At 40.6% G+C, this 25,064-nt stretch overlaps 1 protein-coding gene across 1 annotated transcript in view; it reads left to right on the forward strand.

The window, feature by feature from the left end:
• Positions 1-25,064, forward strand: part of LOC126191492 (eIF-2-alpha kinase activator GCN1) — a 271,290-nt gene that overhangs the window by 49,765 nt on the left and 196,461 nt on the right. The window contains exons 6-8 of the mRNA XM_049932385.1: positions 4,341-4,519; positions 12,599-12,698; positions 12,789-12,886. Coding sequence (XP_049788342.1) covers positions 4,341-4,519; positions 12,599-12,698; positions 12,789-12,886 — 377 coding nt within the window. The remainder of the gene's footprint in view (positions 1-4,340; positions 4,520-12,598; positions 12,699-12,788; positions 12,887-25,064) is intronic.

Raw genomic sequence — 25,064 nt, forward strand, 5'->3', positions numbered from 1 at the left:
TCTCTCCACTTTCTCGATCATGTCGTCAGACCGGCTTGTGCGAGCCCGAGGTTGTTTTGGTTTGTTGTCACACGATGTTCTGCCTTCATTAAACTGTCACACCCATGAATGCACTTTCGACACATCCATAACTCCATCACCACATGTCTCCTTCAACTGTCGATGAATTTCAATTGGTTTCACACCACGCAAATTCAGAAAACGAATGATTGCACGCTGTTCAAGTAAGGAAAACGTCACCATTTTAAGTATTTAAAACAGTTCTCATTCTCGCCGCTGGCGGTAAAATTCCATCTGCCGTATGGTGCTGCCATCTCTGGGATGTATTGACAATGAACGCGGCCTCATTTTAAAACAATGCGCATGTTTCAATCTCTTTCCAGTCCGGAGAAAAAAAATCGGAGGCCTTAGAACTTGACTGCACCTCGTATGTCACCTATAATGGAGTGGTAGCTGGGAGCTGATGTGGCAATACTGTAGGGGCAAGTGACAGACGTCAAGTGTCAAGTAATTTTAACTGGGCTATAGTAGTAGTAAACAAGCAGTAGGATGACTACAGCAGTATTAGATGCTGTCATCTACTTGTTCAGAATTGTACTGCCACTTACAAGATATGACATTCAGTAGGCCCCATTCCCCCTACCTGCAGCTACATTTGACTGCTATTAGCCAATGGCAGGCAAATGTGTGTTTATCAATGATGATTTGTGCACTTACAGTGTATTTAAGAAATTTTTGTCATGTTGGCAGTGGTGCTTGCTGTAGATGTTAAAATGTTGCAATATGATGTGCTTCTGAATCGCATAAGAAGAATTAAATTCATCTGTATCTTCTTGATGTCTCATTTTGTGGTTGCTTTTAGTTCGGTGATGCAGTTGAAAATTTACTTCATTAATATATTCCCACTTATTCGTGTACTGTACCAATATAGTTCCTGTCTGCTGTGATGTATTGTGTATATGCTGTTTGTAGGAGTTGGCAAGATTATGAAAAGAGTAGATTGCTACTCACCATATACCAGGTGTACTGGTATGGAATGAGCGATTTTTTGTGAAAATGAAACACTAATTTCGAATTGAAAAGTAAAAACATTTTATTCAAAGTACTGACCATTGCTTTCTATACATTTTGACCACCTTTCTGGCAATTTGTGGACACCGCGCCAATAGAAATGTTCGTCTTTTGAAGCAAACCAATCATACACCACCCAATTTTCGACTTCTTTGTAGGAATCGAAATGTTCCTCAGCCAATGCGTGTCCCATTGATGAAAACAAATGGTAATCGGAAGGGGCCAAGTCTGGTGAATATGGCGGGTGGGGTAGCAGCTCCCAGCCAAATGTTTTGATTGTATCCTGAACCAGTTTTGCTTTGTGTGCAGGTGCATTGTCATGTAAAAAAATTACTTTGTCATGTCTTCTGGCCCATTCTTTTCTTTTTTTGATCAATGCATAGTTCAAATTGACCATTTGTTGTCTGTAGTGATTAGTATTCACAGTTTCACCGGGTTTTAGAAGCTCATGATACACCACACCTTTCTGATCCTACCAAACATAGAGCATTGTGTTCTTGCCGAATCGATCTGGTTTTGCAGTCGATGTTGATGGTTGTCTCGGATTAACCCATGATTTTTCCTGTTTAGGATTCTTAAAATAAATCCATTTTTCATCGCCAGTAACAGTTCGATGCAAAATTGATTTTCTTTCATGTCTTTGAAGCAAAATTTGACAAATGGTTTTTTGGTTTTCCATCTGTCTTTCATTCAATTCATATGACACCCATTTTCCACACTTTTGGATCTTTCCCATAGCTTTCAAACGGTCAGAAATTGTTTGTTGTGTAACATTTAGCATTGCTGCCATTTGCTTCTGACTCAAAGTATCATCTTCATCCAATATTGCTTGCAATTCGGCATCTTCGGACTTCCGCGTACTTCATTTCTTACATCAAAATCATTATTTCTGAACCATTGAAACCAGTCCATCACGCTGACCATTCAGCTATTGTGGCAGGCAGGATGCTATTGGTTATGTAGAATATGCAATTGTCAGCCACTATTTCAGAACGACCACACACAGCAAGGAAACGGACATACACTGAATTGATTTTAACTGTGGATGTGAAAATATTAATCTCAAGCGAAAACGGTGGTAAAGAGAATAAATTTGAATAGAAACTTGATGCTCGAGAACATACGTCGAACTAAGCAAGGAAAGCCCCTTTGGTCAGCATGTAATAAGGCTGAATATGTCTGAGTGAAAATATAAATGTTGTACTATGTCTTACTCAGCAGTGACATTAATGTAATCTGTTTCGAAATAATTCTAACTGTTGATAATAAAGTTGTGCTTTATATATTCAGGTCAATCTAATGAACTTCTTGTTTGAATAATCTTGTACTTGCCCAGATCATAACAAGATAGACTGACATTTTTTGAAATGTGAGACATTAGTTCCATGTACTTACAGTAGGTACTGGTGATCACTATTTGCTTCTACACAAGTAGAATATAAAACTGCATAATCGTAATTTCAAAGATGGATTCACAGCTACTAATGACATGTAATGCAGGCACAGATCCAACTGCCACACAGACAAGCCAATGATGGATTTAGTACTTACAGCTGCAAGCCAATAAATTGACACTATCTACTTTGCTGTTGGACTGCGACAAATCTGCCTCGTGGATGTTTATTACAAAAAGCTCCGTAATACAGTCCCTACTAATTTCTTGTTGATAGTCCTCAGCCTGTAATTTTTCTGCATGCATTACACAGGTCCGCCCACCCAAAAATTGTGGTGTTCTCGATTGCTGCATGCGTAAGACACTCAACATTTGCAATTTTAAAGGTACTGTTCTTTTGTGTGATGTAAGCTTTCAACTGCGCCCATATCATTTCGATGGGATTTTAATGGCAGTGCTACAGTGGTAATCTAATTACTTGTTGCCCATGTTGTTTAGCGATCTCGTCAATCTCCTAGGGACAGTAAGCTGGCTTATTTGTGTTGACAAGCAGTATGAATTCCGCTCTGGTTCATGATGGCTCATGAGGGATGTCATTTCTCGATAACCAAGCAATAACATCTGACTGCCTGGTATGGGTAGTAGGAACTTTGTTGAGTTGCACTGAGTGGACACTGGCATTGTCCATCACAATAACTGAATTCGGGTGGGGTTATAGTAATAATTATTTTGTAAACCATTGTTTGAATACATTGTACATTGTCTTGCTATGGTAATCCTCAGAGCTTCTTGACTTTGAAGTCTGAAATATTAGTTTAGTTTCAGGAATAAACTCTGTGTCCACTGATCCTGCATGTACAATAGTAAGTAGATTGTCTTTACCTACAGGCACTTGAAGACTACCAAAGCCATAGCTAGTTTTCCAGCACGTTAACCTTTCATGGTTTTGGTTCACTTACGTTTCATCTATATAAAAAAATGCGAGACATCCCAAAGTCTTCAATCTACTGCATTGTTCTTAAAAATACAGCCCTCGCAGTTACAAAATCACTCATCTTCATAAGGAATTTTCTCCCATCATTCACCTTACAATATCGAAAGCCCATCTCCTTTAATATTTGTAGCATTGCCCATCGACTGTCATTAAAATCCAATTTCTTTTTCATCTGGGAAACTAAATTGTTTCCAGTCGTGGTATTCGCCTCTCGCATACGTACCATATATTGTCCAATGTGAAATGTTCTTTGAGAAATTGTCCAGATCGCTGACTTCCTTTTTTGATTTTGCTGCTTCCCTGGCAATTTAAAAGATGCTGACCCACTGGATGTCATAGAAGCGTTCGCTTACTAGAGATGTGCTGCACAGTTTGCAGTCCCACACTGCACACATCAGCTGTTCTCGCCTAGCTGCAGGCAACATTGGGGCGGCAGCCATGTGGTGGTGAGTCATCTGCTTTGGCTTCTCTTCTGAACAAGTACACTTGGAACACTATAGCTCTTGCTTGCTTGTGTAGCACTTGGTACTTTTCTCATCTGTCAGCCATAACAAACACTCTGCAAACAATATAATCGTCCATGCATGTACGCTAGAGAAGAAATCGCCACTACATGCTTAAAGCACACAGCAGTGCGTGAAATGGACAGAAGCGACGAAATGTCACTATTGTTTGAGGGGGTCACCAGGTACATTATCCCTTGCTACTGTGCATCACCCTCACTACCCACCTTATTAGCTGCACACATCTTTAGTAATAGTAGTGGCAGTAGTAATAGTAGCAGTAATTATGATTGTTTTTTAGTTTTGAACACAACCTGTATGACAGAAGATTAAGTAAAACAATTTTAACCAAGAATTTTTGTTTTACATATCTGTGTAGCAAATCTACATTCAAAAGATGACTTGGCTCGTGATGAAGCAGCAGCAGCCTGCCGTAATTTGGCCCTGCAGTGTAGTGACCCTGGAGCATTGGAAGACCTGTTACAACATCTGTTTAATGTTTTCCATGGTTCAGAAGGAAAACTTACAGTTGCAACACACAAGATGAGTGTGTTACAGGTAAATGAAAATATTGGATTTATTAGCCAGTATGTTATGGATTACCTGGATATAAATTAGTTCTCATTTACTTAGGAGTTTTTGTTGCTCTCAAAGTTAATATCTTTGAAAATATCCTCATTTTGGTTTAAAGAGCTCAGTGTCAAGCTTTTGAAATGAAGGAAACATAAATATGAAAAAGAAAAAAGAGTAAATAATGAACTATTATTAATGGAAAAAATATGACTGAACAGAAAATTACTGCTAATTGGGTATGTTGTGGGAGGATTGTGTGTGTGTGTGTGTGTGTGTGTGTGTGTGTGTGTGTGTGTGTTTAGTCCAGGAAGATGGTGGTGGGTTTTGAGAATGTTTTGGAGAGCAAGTTCCTAGCCTCAGAGTTCAGGAAACCTACTGCAGAATTGGAGGACCCAAGTGGTCTGTGTGGTGTAGCAGGCCCTTTGCTTCATGGAATAGTGATGTAGAGCAGGCTATTCCAGAACTGCCCCATAGGGATCCCTCAGCTCACTTTGGAGCAAGCACAGGTGGGTTAACTACTCAGCATGTGGCCCTATTGCGTGTGTTCTGTGCATGTGTGAGCTGTGTGGCCACCCCTGCATACGTGTGTTCAACCAGGGCAGTACGTTTGCCTACTCTATAGCCTGGCTGCCTGACAACCCATGCGTCAGCACAAAGGGTGTATACAAACGAGGACAACTGGGAGATCTGGGAAAAACCCGGGAGTTTTTTCATCTGGGAGAAAACTGGGAATTTTTCATTGTTTTAGTTTTCAGTTAAATTTTTGTAATGTTGACTGATGAGAACTGATGATCAAACAAAGGATATTACTGTATCTCGCTGCTGCAGAATAATACTGCAGAAATAAAACATAAATGAGAGAAAAAAACGAAAATAAAAGTTAAATTGCAAAGGAAATGTGCCATATACAACAACAAAACACAGTGCTCATACAAGCATCTGCCAACAGCAAAATGTGTCAAAGGCTTTAGCAAGACTATGCAATGCTTCATAACAACAAATTGCCTCCATGAGTGTGATGTCACAACTGTTTACAGTAGATTCATTTTAGCAGTTACGAGCGGGATCCTACGTATGTGCAGTTGAGTCACGTTTGAGTAGTACCTTCTCCCACTTCTGGCTACAGAAAGTTGGCCATTGGCTGTGTAAGCAGTAGTAGCAAGCAGCGAGATGCTACCCAGAAAAATTTTACTGGCGTGCTCAAGCTGCCAGGATCATGATTGAGCAGCGGGCCTGGACCTTGGGGGGCATAGTCTTGAAGAAAAAAAACCTTATTTCACAGAGCGCGTAGCATCTGGTGCACGTTGGTCTATCAATTATTCATATGATTTTAAACGCATCCCTGTTGGTTTTTGAACATTTTTGAACACATTCTAAACTGATTTCTGAATGAATCTAAGTTGATTTTTGAATGCGTGCATAGTGTACTTGATGTCTCTGTCGGGAATCCTCGTCGCATGTATAAATAAACTTTCCTGCTGACAGAAGGGGACGGTGCTATACAAGATGAGCGGAATAAAGCTGAACGGATGAATGCCAATGTTGAAAGAATAAAGTGCAATTTATTGCTGCAGAATAAAGAATGTTTGTCTATGTGGTTGACTGGGTTTGCGAATGATCAGCGTTGTTATAATTACTAATAAAATCCACAGATTCAAACTATCACAGTGGAAATAAACGACTAACAGGAATAACAGCTAAGAAAGATTATGATTATCTTCTCGGTGTATCCAAGAAAATGAAATTTTGACAGAAAATTTTTGGCCAGATCGCTACACTAGGAAGCGTCAGTTGTACAGTCCCCGGCTAGCAGCCAGTTACGTTCTATTCTGAGAATAGCACAGAAAACACGTAGTACAAACATGTAATAATGCCTAACCAGAGAATAATCGCAGTAAAACTATACCAGTGATTCTGGCAGGGTTAGTGAAGTTAACTGGAGAATAAGTTTTGACAATGGCAGGAATAGTTACATAATTAGTGATGACAAGATTCTTTGTTAGACGGAATTTCATACTACTTCTTTTCGATCTCATGCTTGAAAAATTGGAGCATATGAATGAAATGTGAAACTGCTTTCTAACTTGAAGCTTTTTGCTTGTAGTAGGCCTTATAGGCATTTGATATTGGTACTTTGTGAGTTATGTTCTGTAGTGTTACAAAAATGACCTTTTGTGCCAAAAGTCTTTTTTATTTGGTGTGTGTTACAACTGCTGCAATATTAGGAAGACCTATTTTGTTTTATCTAGCAGACAGTGACAAAATAGACTTGATCAGATCAAGAAATCACACCAGTCTTGGGTACTATTTGTATTAACAGCCTTTTCAGTTGTAGACAATGACATTTCGATTTTTCATGTAGCAAATCATTTGACGAACTTTGATTAGGTAAAAGATTCTTTCGTAGAAAGGAAAGCACACCATGTAAAGCTGTAGCAAGATTAGAGAGAAAAAAATGCTGGGACCTAAGGGTTGGAGAAATGTCTACTGTCTTGTTTGTCTCTTATCTTTACTGGTTTTATGTATCCTATATTTAATTTTATGTCACACAAAACAGCAAGTTATTAGCTAATAGGCAATAAAGAGTGCTAATTTTCTAAAGAGATTTTGTTCTCTTAGTTACAAATCATCCTACCCAGTATTAATTGCGAATTTTTTTAAGGGGGCAGGATGTCAAACTGGCTGACTGGAGCAGAGAGGCACCACAGGACATTTTAATTTCCACTGTCCGGAATATGAGTTCCATAGAGCAAGATACAGTGACATGCAGTAGAAGAATGGTGTGTGAAGAAGCATGGCACTGCACTTTGGCACACTTAAGACCAAATAACATGGCTTATATTTCCTCAAACAATATGTTTTATGTATCAGACTCTTCAGAAAGATGTGCGCTACAAAATGAACATATATTTGAAAAGTTGATTTTTGTAAATTTTAGATGTCCTATCTCAAACACTCGAGGGAGGGGGACGCCACTATCTAGTATCGCTCCGGTTTGGAAATGTTGTAGGTCCGGGGCTGATGAGCAGAGCAGTCTGAGTTATAGTGGGGAAGTGGGTAGTCTCTACGTGACTCATGTTGACAATTAGTGATGTTGCTGTTTCGTCTTCGTTTACAGCTCTCATGTCAAATGAAAACAAAATGGATGTCTGTGGCCAGGAGCTATCAATTGAATTAAAATACATTCGCACATTTATGGAAGGCTAAAATATGTTATTAGTTTCAGATTTTATTTTATTTCCACGTTTTTGACAGTCAAGCATTAATCACCTTGCAGAACAATGAAGTTATTTTTGTCGGTTTTCTAAAGAAATTTGTTAATCTTTTCCACTGCGGCAGTCAATTTATTTAAAATGAAGTGTTTAATTCCACACTATTGGTTAGTTTCAACTGTTTGCTGCATTTAAAGTGCATGTTTTCATTGTCTAGTAAATATGGCATTACGCCATTATAAAGAACCAAACATTAGATAATTAGCACTGGTACTCCAAAGGAATTTACATCCCGAAAACCACAGTGAAAAGCTTAACATCAGGTCGAGGCCTACTTCATTGGGATCTGTACATACAGATGTGCACTTTAAGCTGAATTATGCATTTTAGTATGGTTCAAGAAACTGCGACGCTCTTGGAGTATCCCCTGATATCTTGTTTCTTTTATGACATAATGTAAGATCTTTTAATGTTTTTCACGTACAAACATACAGCCTTCCTACGTTATCATAGCTGCGCAAGTGCGGTGACACCTGTTATCTGGCGCTTTCTGGCAACTGCTGAAATGAACCTATTGATAACAGATCACGGGGAAATATTTGGAATGGCAGTTTGTAAAGCGTTACTTTCAAGTAAATTTCCTTTTACCCAAGATGAACTATGTGCGAGAATGTACAATGAATTTCTTAATCATAAGGCATTTGACTCTCATTTAAAAAATCAACTCTTTGATGACAAGCTATTTAGAAGAATTTCGACTCCAGAAGATCAGACATTTATGTCGTTATTAAACATTTTACTGGCCCATTTGTGCTATATACGTATCTTGTGTAATGCATGCACGAAAGGCCAACATCACATGTGAAAGCTTAGCTTCTCTTGCAGCCTATTAACCTTAGAGACCAATATGATATGTGAAAGCTTTGCTTTTCTTGAGCACCATTATGTATTTAAATTTAAACCATTAACTTTTGCTGTTTATGGTGTCCTATGTTCTGAATATCTGCTGTCATCGGCTGGTGAGATCACGTGACATGAGCTATGACTGGCTTACAAAAGCACATCCCAATCTCGATATCAATGCTTCAGAAAGTAACGTGCAGTGTTTGGTGGAATTCAAATTTATACTTTTGTAATATGCAAATATGCAGCGCACGTGTTGCTGCACATCAAAGATCTTTCCAAAACGTGTTTTTCCCCTGAGTTTCGTTCTTTAAAGTGCCGGGAAATTCTACGCTGGTGTATAAAACCATAACCATTCAAATTTTTGATACATTTTACAGTTCTGAGGGAAAGTATAATGTCACTTAACTCACTCAGGAGAAAGTGTATTTTTAACCGGGATATCCAGGAAAAATCTGAGAATTTTGTTTTTCCTTGTCCATGTATACACCCTGGCACAGTTTGCCGACCTGTATCTATGAGTGTCCAGCTGGAGCAGTCTGGTATAGAGCTTGGTTGGTGACTGGATACTGGTTATCCCTGAAGTGGGCAGTTGTTTTGTGTCTGTTCTCTTCTTCTCAGTCAGTTTAGCATACCTTCCTAGATGTTGACCTCAACCTCAGAGATAGCTACATCAGTAGCTTCATCCATGTCAAACCTACTAACCAACAGCAGTACCTTCACTTCGACAGCTGCCACCCATTCCATACCAAGAAGTCCCCTCCATACAGCCTAGCCACCCCTGGTTGTCACATCTGCAGTGACAAGCAGTCCTCCTCAGAATATGCCGAGGGTCTCACTGAAGCCTTCACTGACCGGAATTATCCTCCCAACCTTGTACAAAAACATATCTGCCGTGCCTTATCTTTCCATCCCCCCCCCCCCCCCCCCATCCCCAAGTCCCACAGTCCGGCCACAGAGGAACATTCCCTTCATAACTCAGTACCACCCAAGACTGGAGCAACTGAATTACATTCTCCCCTGGGGTTTTGGCTGCCTCTTGACATCCCTGAAATAAGAAATATTGTGCCCACTATCCATCCTACCCCTCCCACTGTGGTACTCTTTCCACCGAACCTACACAACCCCTTCTCCCAATCCCTTACTTCATGGCTCATACACCTTTAATAGACCTAGATGCAAGACCTGTCCCATACATCCTCCCACCACCACCACCACCACCACCACCACCACCACCACCTACTCCAGTCTGGTCACAAACATCACCTACCCCATCAAAGGCAGGGTTACCACTGTGCTGCATTCTATGTCTGCAAGAATGGCCACCGACAAACTGTGGCCAAAAAACAAGTGGACCACCCTGTTGTTGAACACTCTGCCAAACATGATATCCTTCATTTCAGTGATTGCTTCACAGCCTGTGCCATATGGATCCTTCCCACCAACACCAGCTTTTCTGAATTACACAGCTGGGAACTTTCCCTGCAATACATCCTATGTTCCCATAACTCTCCAGGCCTCAGCCTTCATTATTCACTGTCCTCACTCATCCAGCCCCCTCTCTGTTCCCATCATTCCAGTGCTACACAGCCGCCATTTCACCACCACATCCAGTCTTTTTATTTCTTTTTGTCTCTCTCCTTTCTGCTACATCCCTCCACCCCCTCCGTTCCCGATCTCTCCCCTGTCCTCCGTCTAAACTGCAGCACTTCACTGTCCGCCACTTTCACCATATTATTCCTCCCCCACCCCACACCACCCCAGCATCCTCCTTAACGCCATCCAGTTACCACTCCCATCATGCACTGGTGCTGCTACTTGCAGTGTGGTTTCAGTTGTCTGAGACTGCAGTTTTGTGACCGAGTTGTGTGTGTGTGTGTGTGTGTGTGTGTGTGTGTGTGTGTGTATTGTTGACAAAGGCATTAATGGCCAAAATCTATAATTGTGTGAATCTTTTTGTTGTGCCTATCACAGCTCATCATCTTCACTATATGGTGAGTAGCAACTTTCCTTCTCTAATATGTTAGCTGGTATTTTATATTTGCCAACATTGTAGTAATTCTCATGTGCGCAGTCATAAGGTTTAACTGAATTTTCACAGAACGTTTAACTGAGTCCAGGCCGATCTTTTTAGCACCTATTGAAACAATTCCTGACAAAATTTCCATCTGTAAATGGCTTCCAAGTTTTTGCGGTAAGATGAGATGATTCAAAACTTATTTCTGTTACAGTTCCTGAGACTTTTAACAGGTTTTATAACCATCAAGGAAGAAATTTGCTTCTTATGTTGTTCTGGAAATTCTGAAAATGCAGACTTTCATAGTGTCTCCTTAAGTTGTATTCATTTGGGATGGCTACAATACTTTTGCAAATAGGGCAAATGATATTATTTAGCAGTTACAACAAAAAGAAAATAATTATATCGAGCTATCCTGAAATGGCCACATCTCATCTTGTAATTAGTGTTTCCTACTTTGCCTTGCTTTATGTATTCTAGGCTTTAGACCTTCTCAAAGAGGGGATGGTGAATTTATGCAACAATGCCTATGAAGAGAGGAAAAAAAAATTCTGATATTGTTATTGACTGATAATGGTGAAATAAATGCTTACAGGTTCACAGAAATACCAAAAATTGTTGCTTACCTTCGCCATGAAAAGTTCAGTGCACTAATGAATAGACTGATAAAGCTCGCTAATGTATTGTTGAATATACAAACCAGTGACAGCTAACAATGTCATTACCTGCAGGTCCATGTGCAACTCCTGTTGCTGTGACTGAATTGTTCCTCAAGAATGCAGGCTCAAAAATAGTGTGCCATGTGACAAGCAATTATTTCAAATTGGAATCCCCCTCTCGCAATGCCAGCTAGACTGGTGTAGCTCAAAAAAACTAAGTTCTGCCCTCTGCTTTCTGTGAAGGAATGAAAGATGAGTAAAAAATAAACCGCGGGAACAAATGGTGAGGGGTGGACCGCATGCAGCCCATGGCCACAGTCTGTTCACTAGTACTCTACAGTAGGACTCCAGTGCCTCCCACATAACATGGGCCATTTGGAGCTTCTCACTCATCACTAGTTTTCCTTAACTCTGGAGAGGAGAACATGCTCTCCAACATATTTTCATGTCTCACCACCCTCCTGGACTGAAATTCCATTAATACTCGCCACCCCCCCTCCCCTCCACACACACACACACACACACACACACACACACACACAAAACCTGGAGCTAGTCTCTTTTTACAGTTGATATTTTGTATTTTTTGTTTACTCTCTCTTTTTTTTTAGCTTTTAGGGTTTTAAAAATGGAACTTTTATAGGATCACTTTGTTGCCAGTCTTTCTGCCTGTCTGTTAAGGATCCTTTTTCTCAGGAATGGATAGAGGTATCAAGCTGTAATGTATGTCAAATAATGTCCACGGTCCCTTGGTTGTTGAAAAAAATTAGTTGTCTAAGTCAGTGTAATAAAAAAATAGGGACATTTGGCCGGGCCGTTTATGTCACATATTTTGATATTCACAAACTCACTCATCAAAACCTGTAGGTGAACTATCCATATACAGAATTAAGTTTGTAAGGAACCCTCAGTGTATGAACTCTACTCACATATGTCTGGGTTGGTTTCTTCCAAGTATTCCCCTCTGCTCTTAATCACATCACTTTATTCTGCTTTTCATTTCTCTTCCTCTTAATCCAGCTTTACTTCCCAGTGTGTTGTTGTGTCATCTCTGGGATGAAGCTGGAAGCTGGCATAGTGCTCATGAATGTACCATCTTTGACATGCTACTTTTTCATATGCCTCCCCTTTCATCTTTATTTGTCATTGTTCTAACAAATGGCCTCCATGCTCTTTTCATCTTAGACTACCTATCTTGCTAGTAATATTGAGTTTTTAAAAGTTTGTTTCTAATTGTGACTGTTCATAGAAAAATGTAAATTATTTCTTTCAGGGTGCTGGCAACCTTAGTTACAATGCAGTTACAGGAAGCAGCATCCACCTTTTAGCATCACAAGCAGCAGATCATTTTATAAAAGTTTTGGATGTAGAAGGTTTGCATATTACTGTATTGTATTTTATTTATGTATTAAACATCATTGTGTAATTTTTGAAAATTCTGTATGATTCACTTTGTTTTTCAGTCCATGAGAAAACATTAATTCATGCACTGGATATGTTTTCCCTTTGGTGCTCAAAGTTCAGTAATGAAGTGCCTCAGAAAGTTATAGATTGGTTGAAGGTGAGAAATTATTTTAAATAATTTATTTTTAATTCACATTGCCTACTTCAGTACTTTTAGAGTACCATACTTTTTTTAGTGTTACTTTGTAATGTGTGCAATAAAATTAATTGGATAATGGCTTGAGTGTCTTCATTATCTCGTCTCCTTGTGTTTCTCTCATTGTCATCAGAGAAATACCAGAAAGTTTCTAAAAGTGGAAAAAAAGAAAAAAATTTCTGTTCCGTTGATATAAAATGGTTACTTTGTACTACATTCCTTTCTATTTAAGAAATGTGTAATGCCAAGAAATACTGTAGGACCACTAAGTGTCATATGTAGTTATCAGTAAAACATCTCGTTTTAAAATATCACATCCTTCCAGGAACATTTATTTTTGTCTTTACATTGACACATGCAGACCCCAGCTGTCACATCTAGGCATATTTTAATTGGGTGACCCAGACATCTTTCTGTGATTACAAACATTCATAAGGCATAAAATATGACACACAGACAAATACTTCTTATCATGAATTGCATATGACATATTAAAGTTTTTGTGTGCATACGTACTTACTGTCACTTTGTTTGTGAGAACAGCAGAACCTGCCACCAATTACAAGCAACATGTATCAAGCTAGTGGAAAGCCCAATGCGCTCTCTGGTAACAAGAGACACAGTCACCAAAAACAGTCCACTTGAATTTTGGCCTCATCTGAGAAAAGGACACGCTTCAGATAGTCATCATCTTCCTCAATCTTAGCCAGCATGCCAGCAGTAAAGACATAATGGGCACTGTAAACCATGAGTTGCAAGGGCTGCATGATCTAGCCTTTGTATGCGTGGAAAAGAAGTTGTTTACATTGGGTGGCATTCACCAGTGTCTTTGGAATCTGAAATTCATGTGAGGATCGGGGGACTGAATTCTTGTGACATGCTATGAAGATGTCTTTCGTTATCTGTGCTCAAATTCAAAAATATAGTAGCAACAGCAATTGAGAGATTCATACCTCATAAATTGGTAAGAGATGGAACTGATCCCCCATGGTACACAAAACAGGTCCGAACGCTGTTGCAGAGGCAACAGAAAAAGCATGCGAAGTTCAGAAGAACGCGAAATCCTGAAGATTGTCTAAAATTTACAGGCGTGCGAAATTTGGCACGGACTTCAATGCGAGATGCCTTTAATAGGTTCCACAACGAAACATTGTCTCGAAATTTGGTAGAAACTCCGAAGAAATTCTGGTCGTATGTAAAGTACACAAGCGGCAAGACGCAGTCAATACCTTCGCTGCACAGTGCCGATGGTACTGTTACCGACGACTGTGCCGCTAAAGCGGAGTTATTGAATGCAGTTTTCCGAAATTCCTTCACCAGGGAAGACGAATGGAATATTCCAGAATTTGAAACACGAACAGCTGCTAGCATGAGTTTCTTAGAAGTAGATGCCTTAGGGGTTGCGAAGCAACTCAAATCGCTTGATACAGGCAAGTCTTCAGGCCCAGATTGTATACCGATTAGGTTCCTTTCAGATTACGCTGATACGATAGCTCCCTACTTAGCAATCATATACAATCGCTCGCTCACTGATAGATCTGTACCTACAGATTAGAACATTGCGCAGGTCGCACCAGAGTTTAAGACGTGTAGTAGGAGTAATCCATCAAATTACATACCTATATCATTGACATCGATTTGCAGTAGGGTTTTGGAGCATATACTGTATTCAAACATTATGAATCACCTCGAAGGGAACGATCTATTGATACGTAATCAGCATGGTTTCAGAAAACATCGTTCTTGTGCAACACAGCTAGCTCTTTATTCGCACGAAGTAATGGCTGCTATCGACAGGGGATCTCAAGTTGATTCCGTATTTCTAGATTTCCGGAAAGCTTTTGACACTGTTCCTCACAAGCGACTTCTAATCAAGCTGCAGACCTACGGGGTATCATCTCAGTTGTGCGACTGGATTCGTAATTTCCTGTCAGGAAGGTCACAGTTCTTAGTAATAGACGGCAAATCATCGAGTAAAACTGAAGTGATATCAGGTGTCCCCCAGGGAAGCGTCCTGGGACCTCTGCTGTTCCTGATCTATGTAAATGACTGGGTGACAATCTGAGCAGTTCTCTTAGGTTGTTCGCAGATGATGCTGTAATTCACCGTCTAGTAAGGTCATCCGAAGACCAGTATCAGTTGCAAAGCGATATAGAAAAGATTGCTGTATGGTGTGGCAGGTGGCAGTTGACGCTAAATAATGAAAAGTGTGAGGTGATCCACATGAGTTCCAATAGAAATCCGTTGGAATTCGACTACTCGATAAATAGTACAATTCTCAAGGCTGTCAATTCAACTAAGTACCTGGGTGTTAAAATTACGAACAACTTCAGTTGGAAAGACCACATAGATAATATTGTGGGGAAGGCGAGCCAAAGGTTGCGTTTCATTGGCAGGACACTTAAAAGATGCAACAAGTCCACTAAAGAGATAGCTTACACTACACTCGTTCGTCCTCTGTTAGAATATTGCTGCGCGGAGTGGGATCCTTACCAGGTGGGATTGACGGAGGACATCGAAAGGGTGCAAAAAAGGGCAGCTCGTTTTGTATTATCACGTAATAGGGGAGAGTGTGGCAGATATAATACGCCAGTTGGGATGGAAGTCATTAAAGCAAAGACGTTTTTTGTCGCGGTGAGATCTGTTTATGAAATTTCAGTCACCAACTTCCTCTTCCGAATGCGAAAATATTTTATTGAGGCCAATCTACATAGGCAGGAATGATCATCAAAATAAAATAAGAGAAATCAGAGCTCGAACAGAAAGGTTTAGGTGTTCGTTTTTCCCACGCGCTGTTTGGGAGTGGAATGGTAGGGAGATAGTATGATTGTGGTTCGATGAACCCTCTGCCAAGCACTTAAATGTGAATTGCAGAGTAATCGTGCAGATGTAGATCTGAATTGTCTGCACTAAACATCCAGGCTCTCATGTTCTTCAGAGATCACATACACGCCCTGCTTCCTTAAACTTCACATACCACTTCTTGATGGTTTTACTATCTGGTGGACTTCCTCCTGATTTGTGTACATGTTGTTTGCAAATGGTGTCTGATTTCACTATTTTATGTCAGTGGACTCTGTGACAAACAAAGTAATGCAAAACAAAACAATGGAAAATCCAGGATGGAATAATGACAATCTTATGAAAAGTATAGATTGGTACTCAGTGGAGATGTCTAGTCACAGACAGGCACAATAAAAATACTGCCAGCAAGTGAGCAAGTTGATAACACACACACACACACACACACACACACACACACACACACACACACACACACACACACACACACACAAAAGAAAGCACAAGTGCCACAAACAAACCACACATGAGCACTGTCACTGACCACCAATGCTGGACTGTGAGCAACTGCGTATAATGGGAGAAGCAATCTGAGTGATGGGGGTAAGGAGGAGGCTGGGGCAGGGAGGGAGAGGGATGGCAGGGTATGGGTAAGGAATGGTAAAGTGCTGCTTTTGGGAACATACAGGGATGTGGTGGGGGCAGGGCAGGGCAGGGCAGCTAGGTGCAGTTGGGAGTTTGGGGAGCAGGAAGGGTGGGGAGTGAGAATAGAAAAGTGGAAAAGGAGAGCTATAAAGAAAGGGAATAAAGACCAGTGGAGTATTGGTGAAATAGAATGCTGTGTAATGTTGGAATGGGGGCAGAGAAGGGGGTAGGTGGCTGTAGGGCAGGGACTAACAGAGGTTGAAGACAGAGGGGTTGTGAAAATGTAGGATATAGTGCAGGTAGAGTGCCCACCTGCACAGTTCGTAAAAATCGGTGTTGGTAGGTGGGATCGATAGCACACACTGTGAAGCAGTCATTGAAGTGAAGAGTGTTGTGTTGGTCAAAAAATGGTTCAAATGGCTCTGAGCTCTATGCGACTTAACTTCTGAGGTCATCAGTTGCCTAGAACTTAGAACTAGCTAAACGTAACTAACCTAAGGACATCACACACACCCGTGCCCGAGGCAGGATTCGAACCTGCGACCGTATCGGTTGCTCAGCTCCAGACTGTAGTGCCTAGAACCACACGGCCACTCCGGCTGGCTGTGTTGGTCAGTGTGCTAAGCAACCGGTTGGGCCATCAGTCTCTTGGCCACAGTTTGTCGGTGGCCATTCAAGTAGACAGACATGTAGTTGGTTGTCACACCCACGCAGAATGCAGTACAGTGGTTGCAGCTTAGCTTGCAGATCACAAGTGTGCTTTCACAGGCAGCCCTGCCTTTGATGGGATAGGTAATGCTTGTGACAGGACTGAAGTAAGTTGTGGTGGGAGGATGTATGGGACAGGTCTTACATATAGTTAAACTATGACCAAGAGTTAGCTGGCCCACCCAGTTGGTGGGCACACAGACCAACATAACATTCTTCACTTCAGTGACTGCTTCACTGCCTGCGCCATCTGGATCGCTCCTACCAAAACCACCTTTTCTGATTCGTGCAGGTGGGTCCTCTTAGTGCACTATATGCTAGGTTTTCACAATGCCCTGGCCTCAACCTTTGTTAATCCCTGTCCTTCACCCACCTATACCCTTCCCTGTTCGCACTATAATGTTACAGAGCTTCCTATTGCACCAGTGAAACTATTAGCGTTTATTCCCATCCTTTTCATCTCCCTCCCCCCCCCCCCCCCCCCCCCCCCCCCCCCCAAAAAAAAAAGAAGAACCCCTGCCGAGAGCACCTAGTTGCCCTAACCTGTCCACACTACATTCCTGTATGCTCTTACAAGCAGCACTTTACTGTCCCCTGCCCCTACCCTGCCATCACTCCCACTTGCCGCCCCAGCCACCTGTTTAACCCTATCATCCAGATTGCTTCTCCTATCATGTGCAGTTGATTGTAGTCCACTTTGGTGGCCAGACGCAGTAGTTGTGTGTGTGTGTGTGTGTGTGTGTGTGTGTTTCTACTTTAGAAGAATGCCTTTTGGCTGAATGTTCTCTTTTTTTTAGCAGTCCAGTTCCCCCGACCCCCCACCTCCCCTGACCCTGCCCCCTAACCCCCTACCCCCCCCCCCCCCATTTGTTACTCAATGTCTCCACTATGTGGTGGGTAGCAATCTATCCTTCTCATAATGATGTCAAAGCAGCAGTAAGTATGTATGTACACAAAAACTTAAAAATGTCACATGCAATTCAAGATGAAAAGTATTTATCTGTGTGTCAAATGCTTTATGAATGTTTGTAATTAGGAAAAGACTTAAGGGACACCCGATACATGTACACCACAGCCAGTGTCCCATTTGATTGTGTCTTGGTTATAAATCATAAATTTCTAATAAGTCTCTTTGAACATTTCTGCTTTCTTTTGTGATATTAAAGTTATTTAATGGGATATTCCAAAAATCTGTAAATTTCCAATCAAAATGAAAACTGGTATTTTATGCAGTTCTCTTTATAGTATTCATTCCTTCAGTAAGGTTCTTTTCATCTACTTGATGAACTTCTTTCCTTAGACATTTGCATACTATGTCCATAATATAGTTGCTACCATGTTACCTGCCTCTGAAATTGGCACAAAAATGTATACATACTTAAAAATGCCTTCTGAAATTTGTAAGGCAAGTAGTTTTTCGTAAAAGTTTTGGTTTTTTTCCATTATTTGTTGCAAAGGGGGGTTTGGAGGGAGGGGAGTGAGGGTATTAACATGAATTTTACAAGCTCAAATTTACAGGGTGTTTCAAAAATGACCGGTATATTTGAAACGGCAATAAAAACTAAACGAGCAGCGATAGAAATACACCGTTTGTTGCAATATGCTTGGGACAACAGTACATTTTCAGGCAGACAAACTTTCGAAATTACAGTAGTTACAATTTTCAACAACAGATGGCGCTGCGGTCTGGGAAACTCTATAGTACGATATTTTCCACATATCCACCATGCGTAGCAATAATATGGCGTAGTCTCTGAATGAAATTACCCGAAACCTTTGACGTGTCTGGCGGAATGGCTTCACATGCAGATGAGATGTACTGCTTCAGCTGTTCAATTGTTTCTGGATTCTGGTGGTACACCTGGTCTTTCAAGTGTCCCCACAGAAAGAAGTCACAGGGGTTCATGTCTGGCGAATAGGGAGGCCAATCCACGCCGCCTCCTGTATGTTTCGGATAGCCCAAAGCAATCACACGATCATCGAAATATTCATTCAGAAAATTAAAGACGTCGGCCGTGCGATGTGGCCGGGCACCATCTTGCATAAACCACGAGGTGTTCGCAGTGTCATCTAAGGCAGTTTGTACCGCCACAAATTCACGAAGAATGTCCAGATAGCGTGATGCAGAAATCGTTTCGGATCTGAAAAATGGGCCAATGCTTCCTTTGGAAGAAATGGCGGCCCAGACCAGTACTTTTTGAGGATGCAGGGACGATGGGACTGCAACATGGGGCTTTTCGGTTCCCCATATGCGCCAGTTCTGTTTATTGATGAAGCTGTCCAGGTAAAAATAAGCTTCGTCAGTAAACCAAATGCAGCCCACATGCATATCGCCGTCATCGATCCTGTGCACTATATCGTTAGCGAATGTCTCTCGTGCAGCAATGGTAGCGGCGCTGAGGGGTTGCCGCGTTTGAATTTTGTATGGATAGAGGTGTAAACTCTGGCACATGAGACGATACGTGGATGTTGGCGTCATTTGGACCGCAGCTGCAACACGGTGAACGGGAACCCGAGGCCGCTGTTGGATCACCTGCTGCACTAGCTGCGCGTTGCCCTCTGTTGTTGCCGTACGCGGTCGCCCTACCTTTCCAGCACGTTCATCCGTCACGTTCCCAGTCCATTGAAATTTTTCAAACAGATCCTTTATTGTATCGCTTTTCGGTCCTTTGGTTACATTAAACCTCCGTTGAAAACTTCGTTTTGTTGCAACAACACTGTGTTCTAGGCGGTGGAATTCCAACACCAGAAAAATCCTCTGTTCTAAGGAATAAACCATGTTGTCTACAGCACACTTGCACGTTGTGAACAGCACACGCTTACAGCAGAAACATGACGTACAGAATGGCGCACCCACAGACTGCGTTGTCTTCTATATCTTTCACATCACTTGCAGCGCCATCTGTTGTTGAAAATTGTAACTACTGTAATTTCGAAAGTTTGTCCGCCTGAAAATGTACTGTTGTCCCAAGCATATTGCAACAAACGGTGTATTTCTATCGCTGCTCGTTTAGTTTTTATTGCCGTTTCAAATATACCGGTCATTTTTGAAACACTCTGTAGCAGAACTGCTTAGTTTGTTGATTCATATGATCCAGACACTTTTTGTCAGTGGATACCTGATTAATGTTGTGTTACAGTCTTTGACGCTGTTATACTATCCCTTAACATAAAAGATCACAGAACTTTCAGCCTCTTGTCTGAATGGGCAAAATATTCACTAAAATTATCACAAACCCAATAGGTTTGGAGGGGGGGGGGGGGAGTTAAGCTGGATTTCAGTGAGATAAGTAACAAGTTACCATATAACAGTGAAGTGATGAGTTTGAATTAACATTTAATCTAAAATCCATAAGTTCATGAAAGGTTCTGACTCAGTTTCAAAAAAATCTTTGCCAGTGTTGTGAAGAAATAAAGCATCTATTTACCCTACGTTGGCATACAGGTAAATGTACAAGGATAAGCCAAAACATTATGACCACTGCCAGCCGCAATGTTGAATGCCGTCTTGTGGCATTGCCGGCACGTGACGCGGTAACAAGAGTATGCAAACAGAGCAGTCATGGGTGGGGGATTACCCTAGCAAGGCTATGGATTCCAAATAGAGAGAGTGCTTGAGATAAGCGAATTTGACAAAGGACACATTATTATTATACAGAGCTTGTCAATGATTATCATGAAAACAGTGAAGCTGGCCAAATGTTCATGTGCTACTGTTGTGCAAAGATGCAGGAGGACAGTGAAACTACCACTAAGTGCTAAATGATCGGACGTCCATGACTTTTCACAGAACGAGTGGTTCGGAGGCTTGTCTGTTCTGTAAAATAGGGTAGGTGGTGATCTGTGGCATCTCTGCCAAAAGAGCACAATGCTGGTGCACACACAAGTGTTGTGGAGCACACCGTTCATTGTACATTATTGAATACGGAGCTCCACAGCAGACCACCCCCTACATGTTCACATGTTGACCCAATGACATCCTCAGTTACAATTGCAGTGGTCATGGGACAACTGAGATTTGTCTGTCAATTAGTGGAAACGTGTTGGCTCAATCTCATTTTTGGTACACGAGGTCGATGGTCGTCTACACTAATGCTGTCATCGAGGTGAACAGCAGCTTGAAATGTGCAGTGTGCCACAGACACATGCTAGTGAGAGCAGTATTATGCTATGGGAGACATTCTCCTGCACTTACATGGGACCTATGATAGTAATCGAAGACACGCTAACAGCTGTGAACCACGTGCACTCCTTCATTATTGACATCTTCTCCGACGGCAATGTCATCTTTCAGCAGTATTATTGTTCATGTCTTGGAGCCAGAACCTTGCTACATTGTTTTGAGGAGCATTATAATGAATTCACATTGATATCTCAGAGGCAAAGTTCACGCGATGTAAATCCTATGGAACCCATCTGGGTCACTATTAGGTGCCATCACCGTGTACGCAAATTAGTGGCCCATGATTTATGCGAATTACATGATCTGTGCATAGACATCTATTGCCACAAACCATCCACATACCTATCAACAAGTTGTTGGATTCATGATATGCAGAGTCAGTGATTTTGTTCCAAAAACAGACAAACAAAGCTATTAAGCAGGTGGTCACAATGTTTTGACTCCTCATTGTATATATGCCAGTTCTGCTGTTACCGTTAGACTGAACAGGATTGTGAGATATTCAAAGTTGATAGATGTCAGTGTAGGAGAGTCCATAACACTAAACCTATTCTCAATAGTCCTAGAAGAAGTTGTGAAACACTTAAACTAGGAAAATGAAGAGAGAAAATATGTTGCTGAAACATGTGAAACTTTTTTGCTAAAGATGTGACACTGATTGACTAGTACAAATAAATGTTAACAACAAAGGAAAGAACTTAATAAAATAAGATTTGAAAGAAGGTCTGAAATTCAATTGCAGTAAGACTAAAATAATGTATAATTAACGAATTATGAAGAAAATTCTACACATCAACAAGACAAAAATCAGTTGATGAAATTTTAAATTTAGTGTAGTTGAAGAGTAAGACTGCATGGACAGCAAAATAAACAAACAGAAGTTTTACTAAAACTGAACTGGAGTGCTTTTATTAAGCCAAATGAGAGTATTTGGAACTAAGCTTCCAATGTGGTTTTTGCCGTTACATTTGTGCACCTAGAACTTAGCTATCATTTTTACACACATTTTTATTTATATATTTGTACTACATCCACACATGATAAGAATTACTGGGAGACAAAGTAAAACAAAAAATTATCTCTGAGAACAGACTGGACTGGCAGCAAACATGTGTGTTCAGGTTGTGACAATTGAAATTATCCATTCTATGCTGTTGCATCTTTAATAAATCTTTATATTAATCATATATATCATATTAGTGTGGGCCTGTTCTCTGTTGCTGTTGTTTGTTAGAATCTGGATGATTAGATAAACTTTTAACTTTCTATTAAATAGTAGAAAGCACTTCTTGAGCACAGTTATATTGCCCCTGTGTTACAATTAATGTATATAAGGAAACTCTGCATGTACAATGAATGGTCAGTGTTCGATATAACATCATAAGTAATATGCTGAGAGTGCTAAATGACAGTTCTTTACCAGTTGACAAATAACTAAGCATGGTATGTTTTCTGTGACATCAGCTCCATTGTCATGGCATTCCCTTTATTCAACGGCGTGCCCCTCTTCTCCAAGCCGGAACACTGTAGTGTGGAATAATTGTCAAGTCTGCGGGTACGAAAAGCCTGATATTGCAGCTTATAGTACCCACAAAATCATTCAGTCAAAGCGCGAACGACACACGTCCTGTGTATGCTCTTCACGGGTATGCTACCGGACATTATCGTCTTCACTGTGCGATATTTCGGAGATCCATCTGGGTGCGATCGTGAAGACATGGGGTGTCAATCCATACCTGTTTATGTGCTCAAACAGTAATAAAACCTCCAATTAATTGATGATCTTAAATTATTTAACTAATAAAAAGAAATACTTTCATCTGTTGTGAACCATAAGTTAGGCAGATATTGAGTAAAACATCACTGAACCAAATGATACGCTGCACCACAAGATCTAATTATGAATGTAGTAAAAATTGATTGGGGACAAGGTGAATGGGTAGTAGATGGGCTCAAGGAAATTCTTTACCAGATTCCAAGATATAAAAAGTTAGTTTGTAAAATAAGTGGGAATAAAGGGGATGAATTTTGGTGAAGACCATACCACATGAAAAAGTCTAGAGGCAGCCTTTACCCAGCAGTAGGTGTCAATGGCTGATGATAGTGATGTACGTGTACATGTAGAACTTGTACCTTGTTAGCTCAGCGGCTGTTTACAATTGACACAGTTACGTACATGGAAGTTGTTGCAGAATATAGGAAAACATGTGAATGGTTAACACTTGGTGCAAAAAGTGACAGCTGACTTGACTCTCAACTTAGGTGTAATGTTTGTAGTTAACATGTTGACACAGTGTTGGTTAACTACATCACAATACTCAAATGCTTGAAACAGTCACAATTTCGGGATGTCTGGGATATGCAACTAGATGAAAGAAATACTCAAGAAAATAATTTTTTTTTAGTGAACACACCACTATTTGACTGTGTTGTTTAGTTAATAATGGCCCAGGTTTCAGCCATTTATGCCATTTTCAATAATTGTGTTTATATATTTTTCTTAATTTTATCTACCGATATCTGTTCTAAATTGTTTTGCAATTTGTTTTGATTTTCTGATGACTTTACTAATCGATAAATGACAGCATCATCCGCAAACAACCTAAGATGACTGCCCAGATTTGTCTCCCAAATCATTTATATAAATAAGGAACAGCAAAGGGCCCGTAACACTACCTTAGGGAATGCCAGAAATCACTTTGTTTTACTCAATGATTTTCCATCAGTTACTACGAACTGTGACCTGTCTGACAGAAAATCACGAATCCAGTCACATAACTGGGACGATATACCATAAGCACACACGTTTCACTACAAGCCACTTGGTGTGTTTCAAAAGAACAATGTTTTCTAAATCCGTGTTGACTGTGTGTCAATAAACCATTCTCTTCAAGGTAATTCATAATGTAGGATTTTTCCTACTACCTTTCTTGAATATTCGTGTGACCTGTGCATCTTTCCAGTCTTTGGGTATGCATCTTTCATCAAGCGAATGGTTGTATGTGATTGTTAAGTATGGGGCTATTGCATCAGCATACTCTGAAAGGAACCTTGAAAGAAACCTAATTAGTATACAGTGTGGACCAGAAGACTTGGTTTTGTTAAGTGATTTAAGTTGCTTCACTACTCTGTGGATGTCTACTTCTATGTTACACATGTGGCAGCTGTTCTAGATTTGAATTCTGAAATATTTATTTTGTGGTCTTTGGTGAAGGAATTTCAGAAGGCTGTGTTCAGTACTTCTGCTTTGGCAGCACTGTCTTCGACAATATCTCCATCGCTATTGCGCAGAGAAGGTATTCATTATGTATTGCCGCTAGCATACTTCACATACAACCAGTATCTCTTTGGATTTTCTGCCAGGTTTTGAGACAAAATTTCGCTATGGAAACTATTATAAGCATCTCACATTGAAGTCTGTGCTTCTGTAAAAGATCTCCAGTCTTGCAGATTGTGCACCTGTTTAAATTTGGCATGTTTTTTTGTTGTTTCTGCAACGGTGTTCTGATTGCTGCCGATACTGTATCTTCGAATTCAAGTCACATCTGGTCTACACTTTCATTGTTAATTTGGAAGGAGTGGAGTTTGTGTGTGAGGAAGGCATCAAGTGAATTTTTATCTTATTTTTTGAGTAGGTATATCTTTCACTTACTTAATTTAATTGGATAGATAAAAAATCTACTCGCGAAGCAGCGGCAGAACATGCACATAAAAGACTGTTGTGATTGGCAAGCTATCAGAGCCAGTGACTCCTCCTTTCCTTCACCTGTCTTCCTTCCCCGTCAACCCTTGTGCCTGAAG

This window comes from Schistocerca cancellata, chromosome 1, assembly GCF_023864275.1.
Source record: "Schistocerca cancellata isolate TAMUIC-IGC-003103 chromosome 1, iqSchCanc2.1, whole genome shotgun sequence".
NCBI lineage: Eukaryota > Metazoa > Arthropoda > Insecta > Orthoptera > Acrididae > Schistocerca > Schistocerca cancellata.